The 19550-nt window shown below is 40.0% G+C and overlaps 1 protein-coding gene across 5 annotated transcripts in view; it reads left to right on the forward strand.

The window, feature by feature from the left end:
- The window catches only part of GBF1 (golgi brefeldin A resistant guanine nucleotide exchange factor 1), a 197108-nt gene that overhangs the window by 117395 nt on the left and 60163 nt on the right, over window positions 1-19550 (forward strand). For all 5 annotated transcript variants that reach the window (XM_081956539.1, XM_081956541.1, XM_081956540.1 and 2 more), the window contains exons 23-26: window positions 7009-7102; window positions 8428-8604; window positions 12995-13059; window positions 16854-16977. In XM_081956539.1, the coding sequence (XP_081812665.1) occupies window positions 7009-7102; window positions 8428-8604; window positions 12995-13059; window positions 16854-16977 (460 nt within the window). The remainder of the gene's footprint in view (window positions 1-7008; window positions 7103-8427; window positions 8605-12994; window positions 13060-16853; window positions 16978-19550) is intronic.

The raw sequence follows: 19550 nt of genomic DNA on the forward strand, positions 1-19550 counted from the left end.
TAAAAATAAAGGGAAATCGGAATATTTTGAAGTTTGGAACAGATTCTGTTATTGGTATAAGACAAGGTGACAAGACTGGAACAAACTGTAAATAATGTGATTGGATAGAAGGATAGATAATGTATTAAGTAGGCTAACAGTTACTGGTTGAGATTAGTTGTATATAATGTGATTGTATGGTCACTTCGATCTCACGGTGCTGCACTGTTTTAAATGTAAAAACAATAAAAATATATTTTAAAAAAACTTCTCAAGAAGGGTATCCAGTCTACAATAACTGGAAAGTTATCACTTTTCTTTCCATACCTGGCAAAGTGTTCTCAATTGTTTTCCTTAGGCTCCTGCAAGGAACAATTGATAAAATGCTATGGGAGGAACAGACTGGGTTTCGTCATGGCCATTCACACCTTGAACAAATTCTCATTCTATACAACATTATCGAGCAGTGTATAAAATTCTACTGACCACTTGCTATAAATTTTATAGACTTCTGGAAGGCTTTTGATAGCATATAACTGGACTCCCTGTAGAACCTGGGTCGAGGGCTTCCTTGAAGTGGTGGACGAGGAGGTGCTCCAGCCAGTCTCTCAGCTTTCCAGCTAGTCTCCAAAACTCCCAAAATAGTTCTTTAGGGGGCTGGCCGGCTTGCTTCAGCGCCTTAATCTGGGATTTATCTTACACTCAATGGGCCATGTCCTTGAATTGGCCCTGCATCTGTTGGACAAACTCATTGGCATCTTCTGGCTCGGGCTTCTTCATCATGAAGTTCTGCTATCCACACCGCCGCCTCTCCTTTGTTCATGCTATATGCAATAGCTGAAATCAGCTCCCGATCAGATGGATATTGATTTCCATATTAGTCGATATAAGCCGAGACTCAGTTGAGGAAATAGACTAGCTTCCCTGGAGTCCCGTCAAACGTCGCTCTGAAGCACTGCTGACAGAACCGGTTGCTGAACCTGTTGCTGGGCTGCTACTAGTTGTTGGGCTGGAACCTGTTGCGGGACCACGACTGTAGGTTGAAGTGGCTGGGCCGATACCGGCTGCTATATCGGAGCTATAACCGGCGACTGGAAGTGTCGGAGCTGATGGAAGGGCATCGACTGCAGGACCAGGGCAGGCATCCACTGATATTGCACACAAACATGGCCGGGGTAGAATGCCCATCCAGGAGGAATCTGGTCTGCTGGAGGTAGTCTAAAGACTGGCTGCTCTAGTGGAGTACTCAGGCCCCAGAATCCTTGCTGCAGTCCCTATATCACTGGGTCAGGCTGGTTCAGTAGGCCCTCTTGCTGGGTCATCTGCAGTCCCGTGATGACCATCACCGCAGCAGGTTTGGCCCGATGCATAGGCTATGGGCTGAACCACTCCAGGGTGAGTGAAAGGAGATAGACGCTCCGCTCAGTGGTGCTGCAGCCTCTTGTAGGCTGAGCCAAGGTCCATCTGGGCTGTTTGGTGCCAAGTGGTTGAGTGGCGCTGCCCACGCTGAGTTGGACAAACTGCTCTGGGAGACTGCTAGTGACTGGCTGTGTGACAGTAGTGGGAATCCATTTTCTCCAGAGTGCTTGCAGCACATCTGCTCTGGCATTCTCCATTTGAGGATTGGGGTTTGTCCCGCTCAGCTCCTACTCATCTGTGGTTCTAACAGCATCTCCTGGAGCAGTGTGGCCAAGGTCAGGTCCGGTTGCACGACTCGCTTGGGCACAGCTCTTTGGGTCGGGCACCCAGCTGGCGCTCCCCCTCTGCAGCTTCTTCCACTTCCACCATGGCTTGGGAAGGGAGTATATGGTCTCGACATAAATCACCGAACCATCCCCTGTGGCTTCCTCCGTGGCTTTCTTTTCTTCCTCATCTTCCCTGAGTCTTCGTTTCAGGAGATCTGTCAGGGAAAAATACTCTTTGAATTTCCTTAATATTGTATTTGAAATTTCTCTGAATATTTGCACCTCTTTTCCAGAAACATTAAATCTCTGATGGTAATGTTTTTAAATTGCTAGCTTTTTAATAGATTTTCTTATAAATTGGATCATAACATCTCTTGCAGTTGCCTTCTGGCTACATATTAAGCTGAGTTTATTCTGTAAATTTTGTCTATTTCTTCAGAGAAGTCTACTTTCTCATCATTATACCTTTTAGTCATTTCTGTTACAATTACATCCCAAGTTGCAAATTTCTTCAGAAATTCCTCTAAGGTGCAGAAAAACTTCTTTCTGTTTCAAATCCAATAGCAATAAATTTTATTCAAGAAAATCCAACCTTGTATCTGTCTTATCCAATCTAATCTGTAACATCTTCTTTAGTTTGTTTTAACTCTGATACTAATAATTCAATTTTTAATTGGATTTCTTATTTATCGCTTTTTTGTGTTATTTAACATGGATAATCTTTTCTCAAATACTTCCATAAGGAGTTTAATGCTAGGCTCCTCTGAGTCAAGTTTTCATTCCTCCAAAAAATTCCTTCTTAAGAGGCATTTTTGGAAATATCCTCTCTTACAACCAGTTGCTGGCAGCAGCAAAGCAGCCAAGATACACAGTTCCCTTTTCAAGGTCAGATAAGGAGTTCAGAAAGCAAAACTAAGCAGCTGGCTGGGGAAATAGTGTTGATATACAAACTCACAGAGTAGAGAAAAAAGAAGAGTTTCTAACCTTTTAACATAGAAAGCCAAGAATTGTATGAAGAGTGCAGAAGAAATAGAATAAAGATATAAAGTCTTTTCAAATTGATAATGTGTACAGTCTTTTAGATAGAAATTCAATATAATTAAATCAGTAACTCATTTTCTCAGTAATCTAAAAAAGGTTGTTGACATTTGTCTCTTCCATATAAAAGGATTAATTATTTCAAGACATCCCCCCCAGGTTATTAAATCATTTAGAGTCAACAGGGAGTGAAGATATTTGAATTCCAGCACAACAGGCAGCAATTAACATGTAAAAAGAAAAAAAACGTTGCAAAGCGTGAAGTTAAAACAGAGGCATCTTTAAAGACAGACTAGGTGGACATGATATCAGTCTTCTTTGGCAAACTTAACAGGGAGAAAAAATCTCTGAATATTCACCCACTGGCCAAGAATTGCCATCCAAGAAGCTTCAGGAGATTCTGTGCCACTCCTTTTCTAATCCAGGAGTGAAATAACTACAGAGACCTGCTCTGTAGCAATCAAACCAGCTATTTGTCTAGCAGAACAAAGATATATGCTTGTAGTTCAGAACACTATATGGGACTCATTCCATTCTTTAATATGTACCTAGTAATAAGCTTCCCTCAAGTCCAATTTTATTAAAAAAATCCCTTTAGCCAATTGGCTTAGCATATCTTTTATCAAGGGCATGGGATATACATTCTCTACACATAATCTTAGGGAGCTATCTTTCTTTTCGTAAAATAAAATGGGAGTCACCATGTGTGATTTTGCTGCTGGATAAATCCCTGGGCCAGGTTTTTATCAGTGAAAGCTCTGAGCTCTTCTAGTTCTCTTGGTGTCGTCAAATACAGTTTGGGTTTTGGCAGCTTGGTCTCAGGTACAATTTCAATGGCACAGTCTGTGGGACAATGGGGGGGGAGACTGGGGGAATACGTTCGATTCCCACTCACTAAACACCTCTTCCAATCCCCAGTATTCCTTTGGAATAAGGCCAACCGCATCACCTTGTGGCTGGCAATGTTCCAGTTCCTTTCACTTCATTAATGAGGGATGGGAGGCTCCACAGCTCCACTTTCACTGTGGCTTTGACATTGGGATTTTTCTGAGAGATTTTCAAGACTTTTTTCTTTCAGTGTACTGAGGGATACCACTTCTCTAGCCAAGCGAGACCCAGGATCATAGGATGGTCTATGCCAGGGGTCACAATAAAGATAATGGTCTCTACGTGGGGTCCAATTCTCATTTTCATGGGCTTGGTTACGAAGGTTGCGAGGCCTCACCCTACAAGTGAGTCATCTAGCTGGGTGAATACTATTGGGGTTTTGAGTTCCCGGAGGCTCATTTCAAGCCTCTCAACTACATTGGAGCTAATACCTGGTGTACCTTGAGTTTAACAATGTGATTAGTACATCCTTCCATCCCAAGGAAGCCACCAGTAGCTCTACTACAACCGTCATCAGCCTCATGGTTCCACTTACCATTGGGTCGTTGACTCTGCCACTATCGCTTTCCAGGTCAGCTTCAGGTCCTTGGTCAGAGTTCCCTTGCCATCACTAGATGAGAGGGTGAATGCTATAACTTCAACCCCCTTGTATGCTGCTTCTTTGGGTTTGGAGACTGGATTCCCTTTCCTTGGGGGATCCTTCAGAGTGGCTGGTATCCAGTGTGGAGGAGAGTAACCAATAGCTCAATAGTCTTCCTTACCACACTTTAACCCCCTGTTGTGTGTTGCCTAGGGCTGGAATCCCTCCTGTCTGTCTTTAGAAGGTCTCTCCTCTCTGGAGCACTGAAGTGTTGTGGTTCCCTCCTTGGGGTTTGTGAGACAAGGCGAGGTCAATCTCCACCAGCCAGAACATACTATCCTTGGAAAGTTGTGGGTGACCCCTAAAATAAACAGATGTATAGATTTTCCTGATTTATGCCCTGCTGGAAGTATTCCATGAGTATTTCTTGGGGCCAGCTCAAAAGTTTCCTGGCCAGCCCAGAGAATTCCTGAATATAGGCTGCAATGAACTGTTTGCCTTGCTTGATGGTCCTGATGCTTTTATTTCGCCCTCCAATCTGCTAGTGTGTCCTTAAAACTATTGCCTCAGGGTGAGCATGAAGTCATCAAAATCGTGGAGTTCTTCAGCATCTGCATCATGTAGCACCATGATCCAGTTGGCTGCTTCACCCTCCAAGGTCCTTATAACGTAGCACACCTTAGTTTCATAATCTGGGAGGCCTTGTCTGTAGTCTGCCATGAAATCCCAAACTTTGGTGAGGAGAATTCCCAGTTGTTTCGCCTCCCCATTGAACTTCACCTCCAGGTCTGGTGGTCAGTGGTCACCTCGTGCCACTGGGGCAGCTGGTGCTGGCAGCACTGCAGGGGCCAAGGGTACTGGGGCAGGGATTGGCAACTGGCTCTGGTCTCTAGTCAGCTGCCAGGAACTCTCTCTCTGCCTGCTCAGGACATGTCTCTGGGTGTTGTGTTCTGGGCCCGGATTCTCAAGTGAAATCACTCCTGCCAGAGGGACCTCTAACTCCCCAGGGATCATTAGGGTCAGTCCATCATCAGTGAGATCTCTCCCAGTTTTTCAGGTGACTAGGCTAGGGCATCGACCTAGGTATGGGGCTGGGTTGCTTCAAGGGAATGCTGGTTAAAAGTTCCCAACATCTTTGATGGGTTCAAGTGCTCATCCAGTGGTGGACCCATGACTCTCCTTCTGGGTTTGCCATGGATGTTGCCATTCCTCTGGGTGGTCTCAAGCCCTCTGATGATGGTCACCCCTCTCGGTGCTTCGTCAGTCTCCCCAATGCCAAGAGATCATTGAAACTGTCCCATCATCATTGGAGACTCCCCCCCCTTCTCTCAGGCCCTGAAGCATCAGTGTCAGCTTCCACATGTGCCTTTTATGCTGGTTCAGCAGGCTAAGAAGGCAATAGCTCTTGCTGCCCTTGTTACAGCTGTAGGACCTGAGGGGGTTGTGGGTCTCCTCATATGCCCTGCTGGTTGCAGAGTCAGGAAAAGTCTCACTGCATTCCCGACAGGGGAAGGGCTTTGCTCCTATGACCTTATTTTCCCAGCTGCCTCCCAGTCCTGCCTCCCTGACCTGATTGCCTCTCTGGTCCCCATCTTTGCATGAACCCTGCTGGAGACAGACATACAGGGTTACACATTCCCCATGGTAGACTAGCCCTCCGGGTCGATTGAGAATGAAGTTCTGGCTTAATGTTAATCCTGCCCCAACTTGGTCCCTTAAGAAAGAAAGACCCTCGACTCCAATTGTAGTGAAAGGCATACTTTACTAAAAGGCCAAGTGCTTTACAGTATAGCAAAGCCAGAACTGAGTATTCACACCAACTTCCCCCCAGTTAACTCCCACCCCCCCTCTTAGTTCCTTCCCATTGCTGGTTTCTCATTGTTCAATTAATTTTAAAAGAGATGGTTTGGAAACAGTTACGCTGCCTGTTGGCATTGTTCTGGCTTCATCGCTTCCCTCAAGCATTAACCCTTCTTCTCTTCCTTCCAGCCTCCCCCCATCCCCCAGTGCTTACAACCTACTTGTTCAGTTCCAACAATAGATAAGAATAATTGTTTTATAAAACAATTATTGTAGCAACAGTGATCTATACCAGTGACACATGGGCATTAACAGCACACACTGCATGAAAGCTCAATGTATTCCATCAATCTTGCATACAGAGAATTCTGGGTGTCACTTGATGTGACCATGTCAGCAGTGAGGAAACTTTCTAGTGGAGTGGATCCAGGAAGTTGCAGTCATTGTAACAGAATGTCAAATGTACCTAGCTTGTCATATTGTTCCTTTGCCAGAACATTGATACCCGAAAAACACTGTATGATGGGACCCCCAGAGGGAAAGTGGAGGTGGGATAGACCATGCAAAACTTGGTATCAGACATTTAAAAATGACTTACAAAGAGTGGATATTAAATGGATAAAAGCTGAAGATGCTACCATAAATAACATTCATTGGAAGAAACTTGCTGTCCTATGCATCTTACGTAAAAGAAACATGATAATGATGATGATACAATATTTGCCTCCAGTAAATAAACAGATATCAATAAATATGCAAGAATGAAAAATTAGTGTTTGAGTAGTATTTGTGTTTGTGACAGAGCTGTATTTCTGAATGTCATCTTATTTTTTATTACTGCAATGATTATTGTGCTTAATTCACAATTAAACTATTTGAGTTTGCCCATCATTAATGTGCATGTGGTATCATTTGAAACCAAGCCAACTTAGTTTGAATAGTCACAGTTTGATATGTATCTGTTTGTGTTGCAAAAATATAACGGGAAGAATCTAGGGAATAATTCTGGAAGCATTCACTGTGTGATTTCTCTTTCAGAAAATGTGCCATGATCTCTGCTCATTACGGCCTCAGTGATGTTTTTGACAACCTTATAATTTCTCTCTGTAAATTCACAGCCCTCAGCAGTGAGGTAAGTTGTCAAATGGAGACATATAAATAATTTAAATGTAAACATAGTTCGTGAACAAAGTTGATTTTCCTTTCAGTTAAATACAACCACTTGATTAGTAACTGATCTTTAGTTCTTTCTGGTTCCCCAGAGTGTCCAACTTTCAAAGTTCCATCCTAACAATTTTTTAAAGAGAATTGAAAACAAAAGCATGTTCTTACAAGAAAGTTTCTTGTAATTAATTTCAAAATCTTATTTCAAAACCATCTGGACCCTTGATCTGTTTGTAATTTTCCAAAATCAAACTTTTAGTCATTATTTTGCTGTTTATTCCATTTTTAAAAAGTCTTTAAACTTGTATTTAAAACTTGTATTTCACTAAGAATTGAAGAAAATTCATCAGGGTATAAAACCTGCTGTAAAACCTGTTGATCCAAAATTCATAATAATTGAAAGAGCAGTTAATAAGCAATTTCAAAAGTGGAAATTCCTTAGTTTGTTTTCTTGCAGACTTTTCATTACCCAACTAGGTAACATCTTCAATGTTACTTAGTTGAGCCAATTTCTGAACATAAAGATGCCACAAAAGGAAGTATAGGTAGTCTTCGACTTACAATAGTTCATTTAGTAACCATTCATAATTGTCTGAGATTTACGACGATTGTAGTGTCCCTAGGTCCCTACAAACTACACTTAACAAACTATGTTACTAACTTAACTGCAGAGATTTACTTAACAACTGTGGCAGAAAAGATTGTAAAATGGAGCAAAACTCACTTAACAACTATCTTGGTTAGCAACAGAAATTTTGGGCTCAATTGTCATAGGTAAAAGAGGATTATTTACATGTGAACCCAGTGTTTTTTGAATCCACCAACCATGGTTGAAAAATGGCTATTCCCTGATCTCTCAGAGCTCTAAACCTGCCAGAGACTGCAGATCTTGTGTGTTAAGCCCAAAGCAGCCTATGCAATGGGACAAACAAGAATTGAAGAGACATCAAATACTATGACAATATTTGAAAGAACTAAAGATTTAGATTGTCATAGGTAAATGAAAAGAATATAAAGTTGGCTTATTTTATCAAGGTCAAAATAAACCATGTTTTAATGAAATTCTGGCAAATCTTTATAAGACTTTTTTGCTAACACCAGGATTGAAAAGTCAATGTCTTATGGATGAGTTCTAGATAAGGGATAGATTATGGGAAGAAGCAGTATCTAGTTGTAACCTTACAGAGAGTGAAGAACTACCTAACTAGTTACAGACTGCAATACATAGGCTGTGAAAGTAGTGAAATATTAGTCAAATTTATTTATTTATTTATTTGTACTTTTCTGTTGCAGTCAATTGAGAATTTGCCAACAGTTTTTGGAAGCAATCCAAAAGCCCACATTGCAGCAAAGACTGTGTTCCACTTGGCTCATCGACATGGTGATATTTTACGAGAGGGCTGGAAAAACATAATGGAGGCAATGTTGCAACTTTTTAGAGCAGAATTATTGCCAAAAACCATGGTGGAGGTAAAACAAATGACAGTAGATGTTAGGAGAATTGGGTGAGAGGACAAGAATTTGCCATGCTTGGGTTTTGTTGTATAATCAATGTGCTAAAAAAACCTAATAAAAAAAAACATTTTGCAGAATATTAAATGCTATATTTACAGCCTATAAATTGGGATGTTATAAAATATAATGATTAAAAAAAATTGTGTTTGAGAGTGGGCACACGAGCGTGATACAGTCAGGTTCAAGTTCAGATGGGTGCACATATGGGAGGGTATGAGAGTGAGTTATGGTACACAGGCAGGTAGGTAGGTACAACTGATGATGTGAGGGTGCTGTGCTTCTATGGGTCTAAATCTATTTAGAAATTGTTAGCCTGTCATCTATAAACTATATTAATAACAAAATAACTAACAGAAAACAACAACAATAATAAACAATTTGTGAACAATATTGAGAAAGACAATATTGAAATTGCAAGATCTTCTATTAACTAATATTGTAATCAACTCGTAGAAAATTTACTTCAATCCCAAATTACCTCAAATATTAGCCCTAATTGGTCCCAGATCTATTTGTTTGTTTATACCATTTCTTATCAATTGCCGATTGATTTGAATATTAATGTCCAATCTCCAAAGCCCAACTATCTTCCCCTCAAAAACTGATAAAGATCATTCCTGAATTAGATGTATTAAGACCATTTCCCCCTTTTCTTTCAAACCCCTTTTAAAAAAGCCATTTGCCATTTGTCCACACAGAGTTTTTTGCTTTTATATAAAAGCACAGTATTAAGCTCCCGGAAAGTGTATATGGAGTTGTACTCTACTATTTCTAAGTCTATATGTTTTCCTGGGCAATTTACAGCTGAAAATCACATTTCTTTCTCAATGTTTTTCACAATCTGTGTTGTTTTATGTCTGAATTTCTTCCCAATGAATTTGTTTCTTTGAAACTGGTTCTTTTTGTAGGTCTAAAGTATATAGTGTCTGTTTTTTTTCAAAATGTGTCCCACAATCTTTATAAGTTCATCAAATTTATAGACTTTTCAGAAAAAAAATCAAGCTAAAGATTGCATGTTGCTAGCCAGACTCTTCCCCCCCCCTTGAGTGCCAGCCTCCTTCTGCTCTCTATAATCTGATACGTAGTTGTTCAAAACAAAGAATGCAGAGAAGATATTTTCTGACTGTTTTGATCCCAAAAAGTTTTTGCAGATTAATAAAATACAAATCAGAGTCGTGTGCCGTGTTTCTATATAGAAAGCAGGAATTTATAACAGCAGTCAAATAAAGAAAGCAGAAAAGGAAGCAGAAAGAATCCAGCAGGGGCTGAAATAAATTGACATTCAGCCAGCCAGTTAACCTTTAAAAGATAAGAACAAAAACAAAAATTCAAAAAGTGAACTTAAAAGCCCCAGGCATGCTTACAAAAACATTCTGCTGGTAGGAGGAGATGTCAACGCCCATTGACTTTTTGGCTGTTCCCACAAGGAATTGCAGCCTTCAAGATTCCCCTCCTGGGTGGGTTCTCAGCTATCCATAAGTCCTAAGTGCCCCCATTCAACTCCAGGGGCAAGACTGCCAAAGAACCAGCTCTGGCAATAAATGTATTGATTGCGAGTATGTAATAGATTGCGAGTAAAAGAAAGAAAGCCCTTACTTCTCAGCAGCCATCTTGGGGAGGAGTCAGGTCTTCCTGTATTCTTGATTTTATGATAATGTAAAGCAGGAGTGTCAAACTCGATTTCATTGAGGGCTGCATCAGGGTTGTGTTTGACCTCGGAGGGGTGAAGGGTGAGGTGGTATGTGGCCGGGGGTGGGCGTGGTCAAGGTGGGCATTTAACATAGGCTCAAGATGCATTTTTTACCCTTTGCATTCGAAACGGCTATTCCAGAGAAAGGGAGATTTACTTTCTGGCACAAATAGTCTCAATTCCATAGCGTAGAGATTAAAGACATGTAGTGTAAGGATTGTCTCTCCTTGTAACTTAAAAAGTGAAGACGAAGTATTTCAAAAGGAAGCTTTTATTAAGCAGAAGTGAAACCATTAAGTTCAAAGCAACGTCTGAATCCCCTTAGGCAAGGCAAGTAAAATTAAAGCAGTAGAGACCCCTCCCATTAGTCAGAATGCAGATTTTAGCCAATACACAAGTGTGAAGAGGTTTCCTTTACCAACTTCCATAGCTATCTTCCCTTAGACATTAAAGTGAACCGTCCCACATGGCCATCATAAATACTCTCCAAAAGGTGAGGGGATCTCAAGGCGCTTCGGCACCAGGAAACCAATGGTAAAGTATCAGTTGTCACAGGTATTGCTAATAAATTGACTCCAAGGCCCCCTCTTCCCAATTGAATGGCAGTATCACTTTTAGGGATCTGACATGTAGAGTCCCCAACTGCTATGTGGCTTGACATTTTGGTATAGGAGCAGAGCATAAATGAACTGACAATTTCTACAGATGTCTTTAAAAACTGTCTGTCAAACAGTCTCTCAATCTTTGTTACTACCTCTAACACAGCCCTAGAGGAGAACTTAATATTAGTAATAATTTACAAAGTTGATATACCATACTATTCTCAATGATCTTGGGTGGCTCACAACAATCAAAAAAATTACAGTTAAATCAATCACAGGTAAATATTAAGATAAAAGATGACTAACTCAGTGATACGAGGGGGCTCACTCTCTCTCATCAAAGATCTGGGTGAAGAGTCAGATGTTTTTGGCTCTTCTGAACAACAGTCATCCAGATCTTGGAGGGTACCTAGTTCTAGTTGGCAGATGTTGCTAAAGAGAAGGGGAAGAAGGTGCTGCCTCCTGCAGCACTCTGCTGGTCAAAATGGGCCACGGGGTGCTGCCTCTGGCTCTGCCAAATTGTTTTTCACTTCGTGTCTCCAGGAGCGATCTCTATGACTCTCTCTGTCTCTCTCTCTGTCTCTCTCTCTGTGTGTCTTTCTCTCTGTGTCTGTCTGTCTGTCTGTCTGTCTGTCTCTCTCTCTCTCTCTCTCTCTCTCACACACACACACACACACACACACACACACACACTCTACATCAGGACTCAAATCAAAGATTTTCAGCAAAATAATAAGAAAAATGTGTGAAATTTAAGTAATCCAATGATATTTAATTATCAAGCCAGTGCTTTTCAGCCATATAGTAAGATTTTTGAGGCATGCGGTGGCTCTGTGGTGATTGCTTGATGATCAGTAAATAAATCATAGACTCAAATAGGGAGTGTAAATAAATTACAGGCATAAACATACATCCTTGAAGTGAAGGCCAGCAAATTACATACAGTAGATACAAGGTAGAGCTGTGCAGAAGTATAATTCTCCTTCCTGCAAAGCTCCCAAAGGGTATCACTTTTCATAGTGTTTTTGAAGTAGATGCCAAATCCATTCTGATTTGGCACCTCTCAAAGCATGACAAATCATAACTTCTTCCTGCAGTTTGGTTGTAGGCCATTCCTGTGCTGCTGCCTCGGTGAAAATAGTTTTTTGCTTCATGGTCTCCAGGAAGGTCTTTAAGACCATCACATACACACACAAATGTACACAACACACATGTCCAGTTTTTCTTGGTCTGGGGATGCTGCGTTGGTCAGAAGGTTGGGGTGAGCAACTCTTTGTTCTCTTTCGAGTAGATTTAAAATTCAAACCTTAAATCCAAATAATAGAAGTGAGCAGCTGTTTTCTGTTACATTCCAAGATTGAAGATTGAAGTTTCAGCAAAGCAATAATTTACGTAGTCACTTATTTATATTGTTTTTATCCCTCATGTTCAAATCATAACATCTTGCAAGTTGTGAGATATTTTTATATGTAATAAATTGGTGCAGATGTTACCCCTCCCTGCTCATAAGTGATCCCCTCCCCTCTTCGTCATGCCAGGGGCAGTGACATGTCCCCAAGTCCAGGGGTAGAGAGCACTTGTTGTGCGCCCAGACAACCCATCGATGCTGACCCATCAGTGCCAACCCATCAGTGCAAATCCATTGGTACTGGACCAGCAATGTTGAGCCATCTGCACTGATCTGTTGACGCTGACTCATCTGCATCAACCCGCCTGCGCCAACCCACTTGCGCCAAGTTGTCCCATTCTGCTTCAAATCGGCAGTAGTGTTAGTAAGAAATAAGGGAAATTGTGCTCTTGAGGAGGATCAACAGAACCCTAAGACTGGCTTAATTATTGCTAAACTTTTATCTTTCACTGTCTATTATTTTAGTGCCTTTTCCAAAATCATTTTAAGGCTTGTTTCTATGTTTAAAATATTTATGATGTGTGTGTATATATATATATATATATGCATGTAGATGTATATGCACCAGTAATACAGTGAAAAGAAGTATTGAAATAGTTTAATAAAATACATTTTAATGTACTAACATCTTGATTTGATCTATAGGTTGAAGATTTTGTAGATCCCAATGGCAAGATCTCTCTTCAGCGAGAGGAAACACCTTCTAATCGGTGGGTAAGCCAGATAATAAAATAGATCAACAGAAAAGCCTAAACCTCTATATTTATATATAAAACTATTAGATATTAGAGAATATAGATGGAACTGATATCTCATAGTACAAATTTCTCTTTATTAGATTCCAGCTAGCAGTCATAGTTTTTTGTCCATCTCACAGTTTTTGGACATCAAGGAAGATAAATGGCTGCTTGACAATTTCTCTGTAATGGCTATCCAAAAAAGTTTGTATTTCGACACATAGCACCCAAACCACACTATACCACACAGCCAACCACACACAAAAACTAACCTTACCATACACAAAAGGGTTGTCAGAAATGACAGCCAGAATTCTCCAACCCCTAGGAACACACTCTGCCAGGAATTATCCAGAATCAAAACAAGGTACAGAAGGATGAAAGAAACAATGCAATGTACAGAATCAACTGTAACCATTGCAACCAATTCTACGTGTGAAAAACATCACATCAATTGAAAACCAGGATGCAGAAACATCAGCTGGCAGTCAAACTCCACAATCCCAAATCCTTATTCTCTACCCACACCCACACCAAACAGCACTAGTTCGATTGGAGCAACACAAAAATCATTGGCCACGCCACCACCCGCCACGCTCGTGAGTTCATTGAAGCCTGACACTCCAGAAGCAATTCCATCAACAGAAACATTGACCTACAACCAGCCTACACACCCCTCAGAATCCAAATCAACCGCATAGCCAACCAAAAACAGCACTAACTCAATCAACTCACGCAAGTCCCTCCAATCAGCCTCCAATGAGCACTTCATCTCCCAATCATCCTCACCTGATGTAAGCTCCCCATCACAACACCCTCACTTGACACATCCACACCTGAAGCCCTTGTAAACAGAAAAACTCTAACATTGACATCTCCTAAACTCCATTGACCCTCTGTGGCTAAGATGCTGAACTTGTGAATCAGAAAGGTCGGCAGTTCGAGAGGGTGAAGCCTCCCATTGTCTTCAGCCACAGACAACGGTCAGCTCTGTTCCTGTGCTGGTTTTCTCCTGTTTGTGGCTCCAAGGGAGCCGAAAAGCTGCTCTGTAGGACTGGTGAAGCTAAGGAGTAATGTCTGTGAGGTCAAAGGAGAGATCGCAATCTCCTGACGAACACCAGAGCTGTTTCTCTATGTCACGACAGGAGAAGAGACAGTCTAAGATGGATGACACAAAGGTGGGAGAGAAAATGACCATCTAAGCACAGTGCTGGTGTGAATTTGATGGACAGTGTGGAACTGGGTGAGAAGAAGTTTATTTATTTGAATTCTCAAATCCCAAAAAGAATTTGGAAAAGGGTTCACAATTATTTAATACAGCAGCGGCCAGCACTTTGAAAAAGTACTAAAATTGAAAGAGGCAAAAAAAAGAAGATAGAAAAATTTGCTAAAATATAGAAAATTGGGTTTTTAAACTGGACAGGCATTCTATTGGAATGGCCCTTTACAGCCTGGAAAATTAAAAAAAAAAAACGGCTTAATATTGAAATTTAATTAAAGAGTGCCATCTGGTGACAGAAAGAAGAACAACACATTCTCAAAATTTTGTTTGTTAGAGGGATTTAAGGAGGTGCTGGAAGATTTAAGGGGCACTCCAGAGGAACAGGCAGATTAAGCTTGGAATATAAAGAAACATTGAATATTTTCAGAAGTGTTTGTAAGCTCAAACATACGGTCTTTGGATTATTGGACAAAAAAGGGGATTCAATTAAACTTAATGAGATACTTTATCAAGAAGAAGGGAGTGGAACTTGGAAAGAGGTGGCATCGGCATTTCAAAATATAAAGGAGACACTGTCAAGACATTACCAGAAAATCATGGAAAAAAATGGAGAGCATAGATGAAATGCTGGGAAATATAATACAAGAGGCAGTGAGTGTTCAAGATGCCCAGGAAGAGGAGGATCCAACTGGAAGTGGGGATGGAAAAAAGAGACAGACAAAACAAATGGAATTGGGGGGGGGGGGAGATAATAGTAAAACCAACAGGGACTGATGACATAAGCCAAGGGGAGAGTACTCTAAGGAAATTAAAAAAGAAACTGGGGAAGCAGGAAGATGTTTATGGAAGAAAGATAGGGGCAAGAGTAGATATTTTGGAAACTAGACAATGGAAAAGGATAGAAAAGGAAAGAAAGTTTAAAATAAGTAGGCAAGATGAAGAAACAGATAAAAATAAAGACACAAGCAGAAAATGGAAGACAAGCTAAGAAAATAATCAAAGCTTTAAGGCAGAGACGATGGTTAGATTAAGGAATATGTTTAATATAGTAGTGGCATAACAAAATAGAACAAAAAAATTGGAGGGGATTTGGAGAAAGGGGGATTAATAAAATACATATTTTACGTAATAAGGAGAAGCAATAATAAGGGGAAATTAGAATTAGAAGGATTATATTACTAAATTATATTAATATGAATGTCGGTAGGTTTGTTAAATGTAATAAATATGATTAACAATACTTTATTTATATTAAAACACATGATATGCAGAAGATGAAGACTGATACAAAAATAACATACAGAAATACTGAATCATTAAAAAATGAAGGATTATAAATTGAATAAGCAAATAATGAAAGAGGTTAATTTAAACATGTTTATTAAATGTAATAAATATGATGGATAATATTTTATGAAAGATGGTATTAATACGTGTATTTAAATAACATGGGGCATTAAAACAATACATAGAATTATTGACTAAACGAAAAATGATAATTATGAATATGCATATGTATGCTAAATGTAATAATATGTAGTAATAATATTTTGGTTGTATTATGATAGAATATGGTGATTGATATAAAAATATATTGAAATATTGGACAATCAAATAATAAGTTGAATAAGCAATAATGAAATTCTTAATTTAAGACAAATGTTGGTATTAATATTAGTTATATAAGTTTGTTAAATGTAATAAATATCATTGATAATATTCTATTCATATCAAAAGGTATGATAATTAAGATAGTATATTGAAATATTGAATAATTAAACAGTGAAAGATTAAAATTTAATATATAGTGTATTACTTCTTGTATTATATGATTGTTAAATGAAACAAATATGAATAATACTATTTTTTTGTATGAAATTCATGATATTCAGGTACCACACTGTCCACATAGTGATATGTAAACAAATTTTAAAAAAACTTAAAAAAAAGAAGAAAGGTCGGCAGTTCGAATCCCTAGCGCTCAGTAACGGAATGAGCTCCCGTTACTTGTCCCAGCTTGTGCCAACCTAGCAATTCGAAAGCATATAAAAATGCAAGTAGAAAAATAGGAACCACCTTTGGTGGGAAGGTAACAGCATTCCGTGCGCCTTTAGCATTTAGTCATGCCGGCCACATGACTACGGAGCCATCTTCGGATAGTGCTGGCTCTTTGGCTTTGAAACGAAGATGAGCATGACCTCTAGAGCTGGGAACAACCTACACATATGTGCGAGGGGAACCTTACCTTTAAACTCCACTGAAGATGTTACTTAGCCTTGTAATGAAATGTTCAGAAACCAATCTACAAGCTTGGAGAACGAATCTTCACCCTTATATTTGAGATTCACCCATACCTCAATAAATTTGATAGTATTTGTTTATTCATTTGCAATCATTGGACTTCTAAATAATGTTGCTGATACATCTCTCTTGAGAATAAATTGGAGCATTTTGGCTGTTTTAGTTTTGGGACTCTGATACTCATTTCTATTTGCAAATTTCCCCTCTTTCCTCTATAAGCATGTTTTTCGTTTTTCTTTTGTAGTGGTGAGTCTACAGTGCTCATTTTTGTTAACTGGCTGACACTCAGTGGCACAGAACAATCTGGTATGAGAGGACCATCCACAGAGAATCAGGAAGCAAAGAGAATGGCCCTGGAATGTATAAAGGTAATGTATTTTTCGGACTATAAGACGTGTATAAGATGCACCGAGATTTCGAAGAGGTAAGTAAGAAAAAAAGGGTTTTGTCCTCCCCGGCCCCCAGGAGCACTCTGCAGACTTCAGCAGGCTGGGGGGAGGCAAAAACGCCCCCATTTTTCACCCAAAGGGGCATTTTTACCTTCCCCCAGACCTGCTGAAGCCTGCAGAGTGCTTGGGGGGTGGGGGGGGGGAGGGAGGCAAAAACATCCTGTTTTTTGCCTGTTTTTCACAAAAATAGGATGCGAGGGTTCGAGAGGCCAAAAATAGCTGTATTCAGTGTATAAGACGCACCAACATTTCTGTGCTCTCTTAGGGAGGAAAAAGGTATGTCTTATACTCTGAAAAATATGGTAATTTGAGTTCAGGTAAAAGATAATGGCATACAGAGTAAAACACTGAGAGCTAACCTTTTCCAGACCGAGTGGCCAAAATTTGCATGCGTAAATGCATGCGTGCATGCCCAAACCCCCCAGAATGCAATACACGCATGGCCCCCACATGCCCTGCGCATACGTTCCCACCCTTTCCCCCATGCGTGCATGGGCCCCTGCATGCACCCTACAATCCCCCCCCCATCCCCCATGCAAGCATGGCAGAGACCCGAAGACGAGCTGGCCGATGGAAGGCAGCGTGCATGCACACCGGAACTGAACTGGAGTGACAGCTCACGTGCCCACAGAGAGGGCACTGCATACCACCTCTGGCACGTGTGCCATAGGTTCACCATCACAGGAGTAGAAGAACATCAAATCTTTAATCCACTGAGTAATTGAGGCCATAAATTTGTCTTTCCATTGTTGTAGGACAGATCTCTTAGCAATGAGAAGACTGTGATGAATATGATTATGTAGTTCAATTGTCAATGTCCATGTTCAAAAGAATGTTTACATCTGAAAATATTAAACCATGTCTCAAAGTCAAATTATTATGTGTAGTTATAATATGATTGTTTTAAAAGATTTGAAGTAGGTACTTAATTGTTATTGTAGTTGTATTTCGAACATTGCCCAGAGCTCCACTCTGAGGGACAAAGGTGATTAAGAAAATGAAATATAGATAAATAAATAAAGAACACCATGATTTTACTCATTCCCTTTTTATGCAGACCCAGGAGAGTCCAGAAAGTTTGAAATACTGTTGACAGACTACATTATAAGTCATTTTGAAATCATACAGATATAAACAAATGCAGATCCCTTTCTTTCTTTCATTCACTCCTTAAGATTTGAATATCAAACTGATTTATCAATATTAAGGACTTTAAAAGTATGGGATTTTTATTCACATAAGAAAATGTCACTAGTTTAAATTAGTGATAGATGCTGTAGTTAAAATAAATATAATAAATTGTGTGTGAGTGTGTTTGTGTGAATCACATACCATTATGATATACGGTATGCATATATAATATATGTCGGCTCCGATGAGCCCAGAGGCCTGGAGCTGCCATTGGGGGGGGGGGGGGGCTGGGCCACCTGTCAGGACTTGTGCTTACCACATGCAGATCTCCTTCCTCCACAAGCAGTCCAGCTGAGAACTCTACATAACTCTTCATGACTGACTGCCGGGAGGTTTCCACTGAGAACATTTCAGAACTGATAACTGACTGAGAACAATCCATGATTGATTGCCAGGTGGTTTTCTCTCTGGGTCACGAGGTGATGGGTGTGCACGCGGGCAGGGATGGGGTTTAGCCTAATTACCAAGTAACTATAAAACGTGGTGGGGGCACTGGATGTCAACTCTGACAATTTATTCATTGCCTTAGTGCTTTGTTGGTCAGTTCATGCTGGAAGAAGATAAACTGCATTTTCAAACAGTCTCTGTGTTTGGCTGTTTTCATTAACCTTTCGAAACCTGACAATATATATAATATAATAAATGCATAAAGTATAAATTATTAATTTAAATGTATGCATGTAGCATGGTCATGTATGCACCTTCTAGGTACATATGTATTAAAACAACTGTCCTGTTTAGTAACTGTTCAAATTTATGATGGTGCTGAAAATTTTTATAGCTAGTAGTCACATTTATGACTGTTGGAGCCTCCTCGCGATCATGTGATTAAGATTTGGGTGCTTAACAACTGATGGGCATTTATGACTATCAGTCATGTGATTGCAATTTGTGTGTTTCCCAGCTGGCTTCCAACAAGTATAGTCAATGGAGAAGCCATAGTCACAGGATGTTTCACTTAATGACCACATCACTTAGCAGTGAATTTGTCAGTCCGAAATGTGATAGTTAAGAGAGGATTGCCTATAATAATATAATAATACAGTGATACCTTTAAAATCATCAAACAACAACTGCCTTTTTCCAGGACCTTGGGAAGGATGCAATAGATGGATAAAACTGCTAAATCCAGTCTAAACACTTGGCTGACTGCGCAGCAAGCAATAATACCACTATCATCACCTTTGGATGGGAGATCAAGATGTGTAGAGCAATAAAAATATAGAGCATGCTAGCTGAATGCCCGTGCCCCCGCTACGAAACTATGTGACCGGGCTTGATAAATTGACACTAGAAAATTA

Source organism: Natrix helvetica, assembly GCF_964273705.1.
Source record: "Natrix helvetica genome assembly, chromosome: 5".
Lineage (NCBI taxonomy): Eukaryota > Metazoa > Chordata > Lepidosauria > Squamata > Natricidae > Natrix > Natrix helvetica.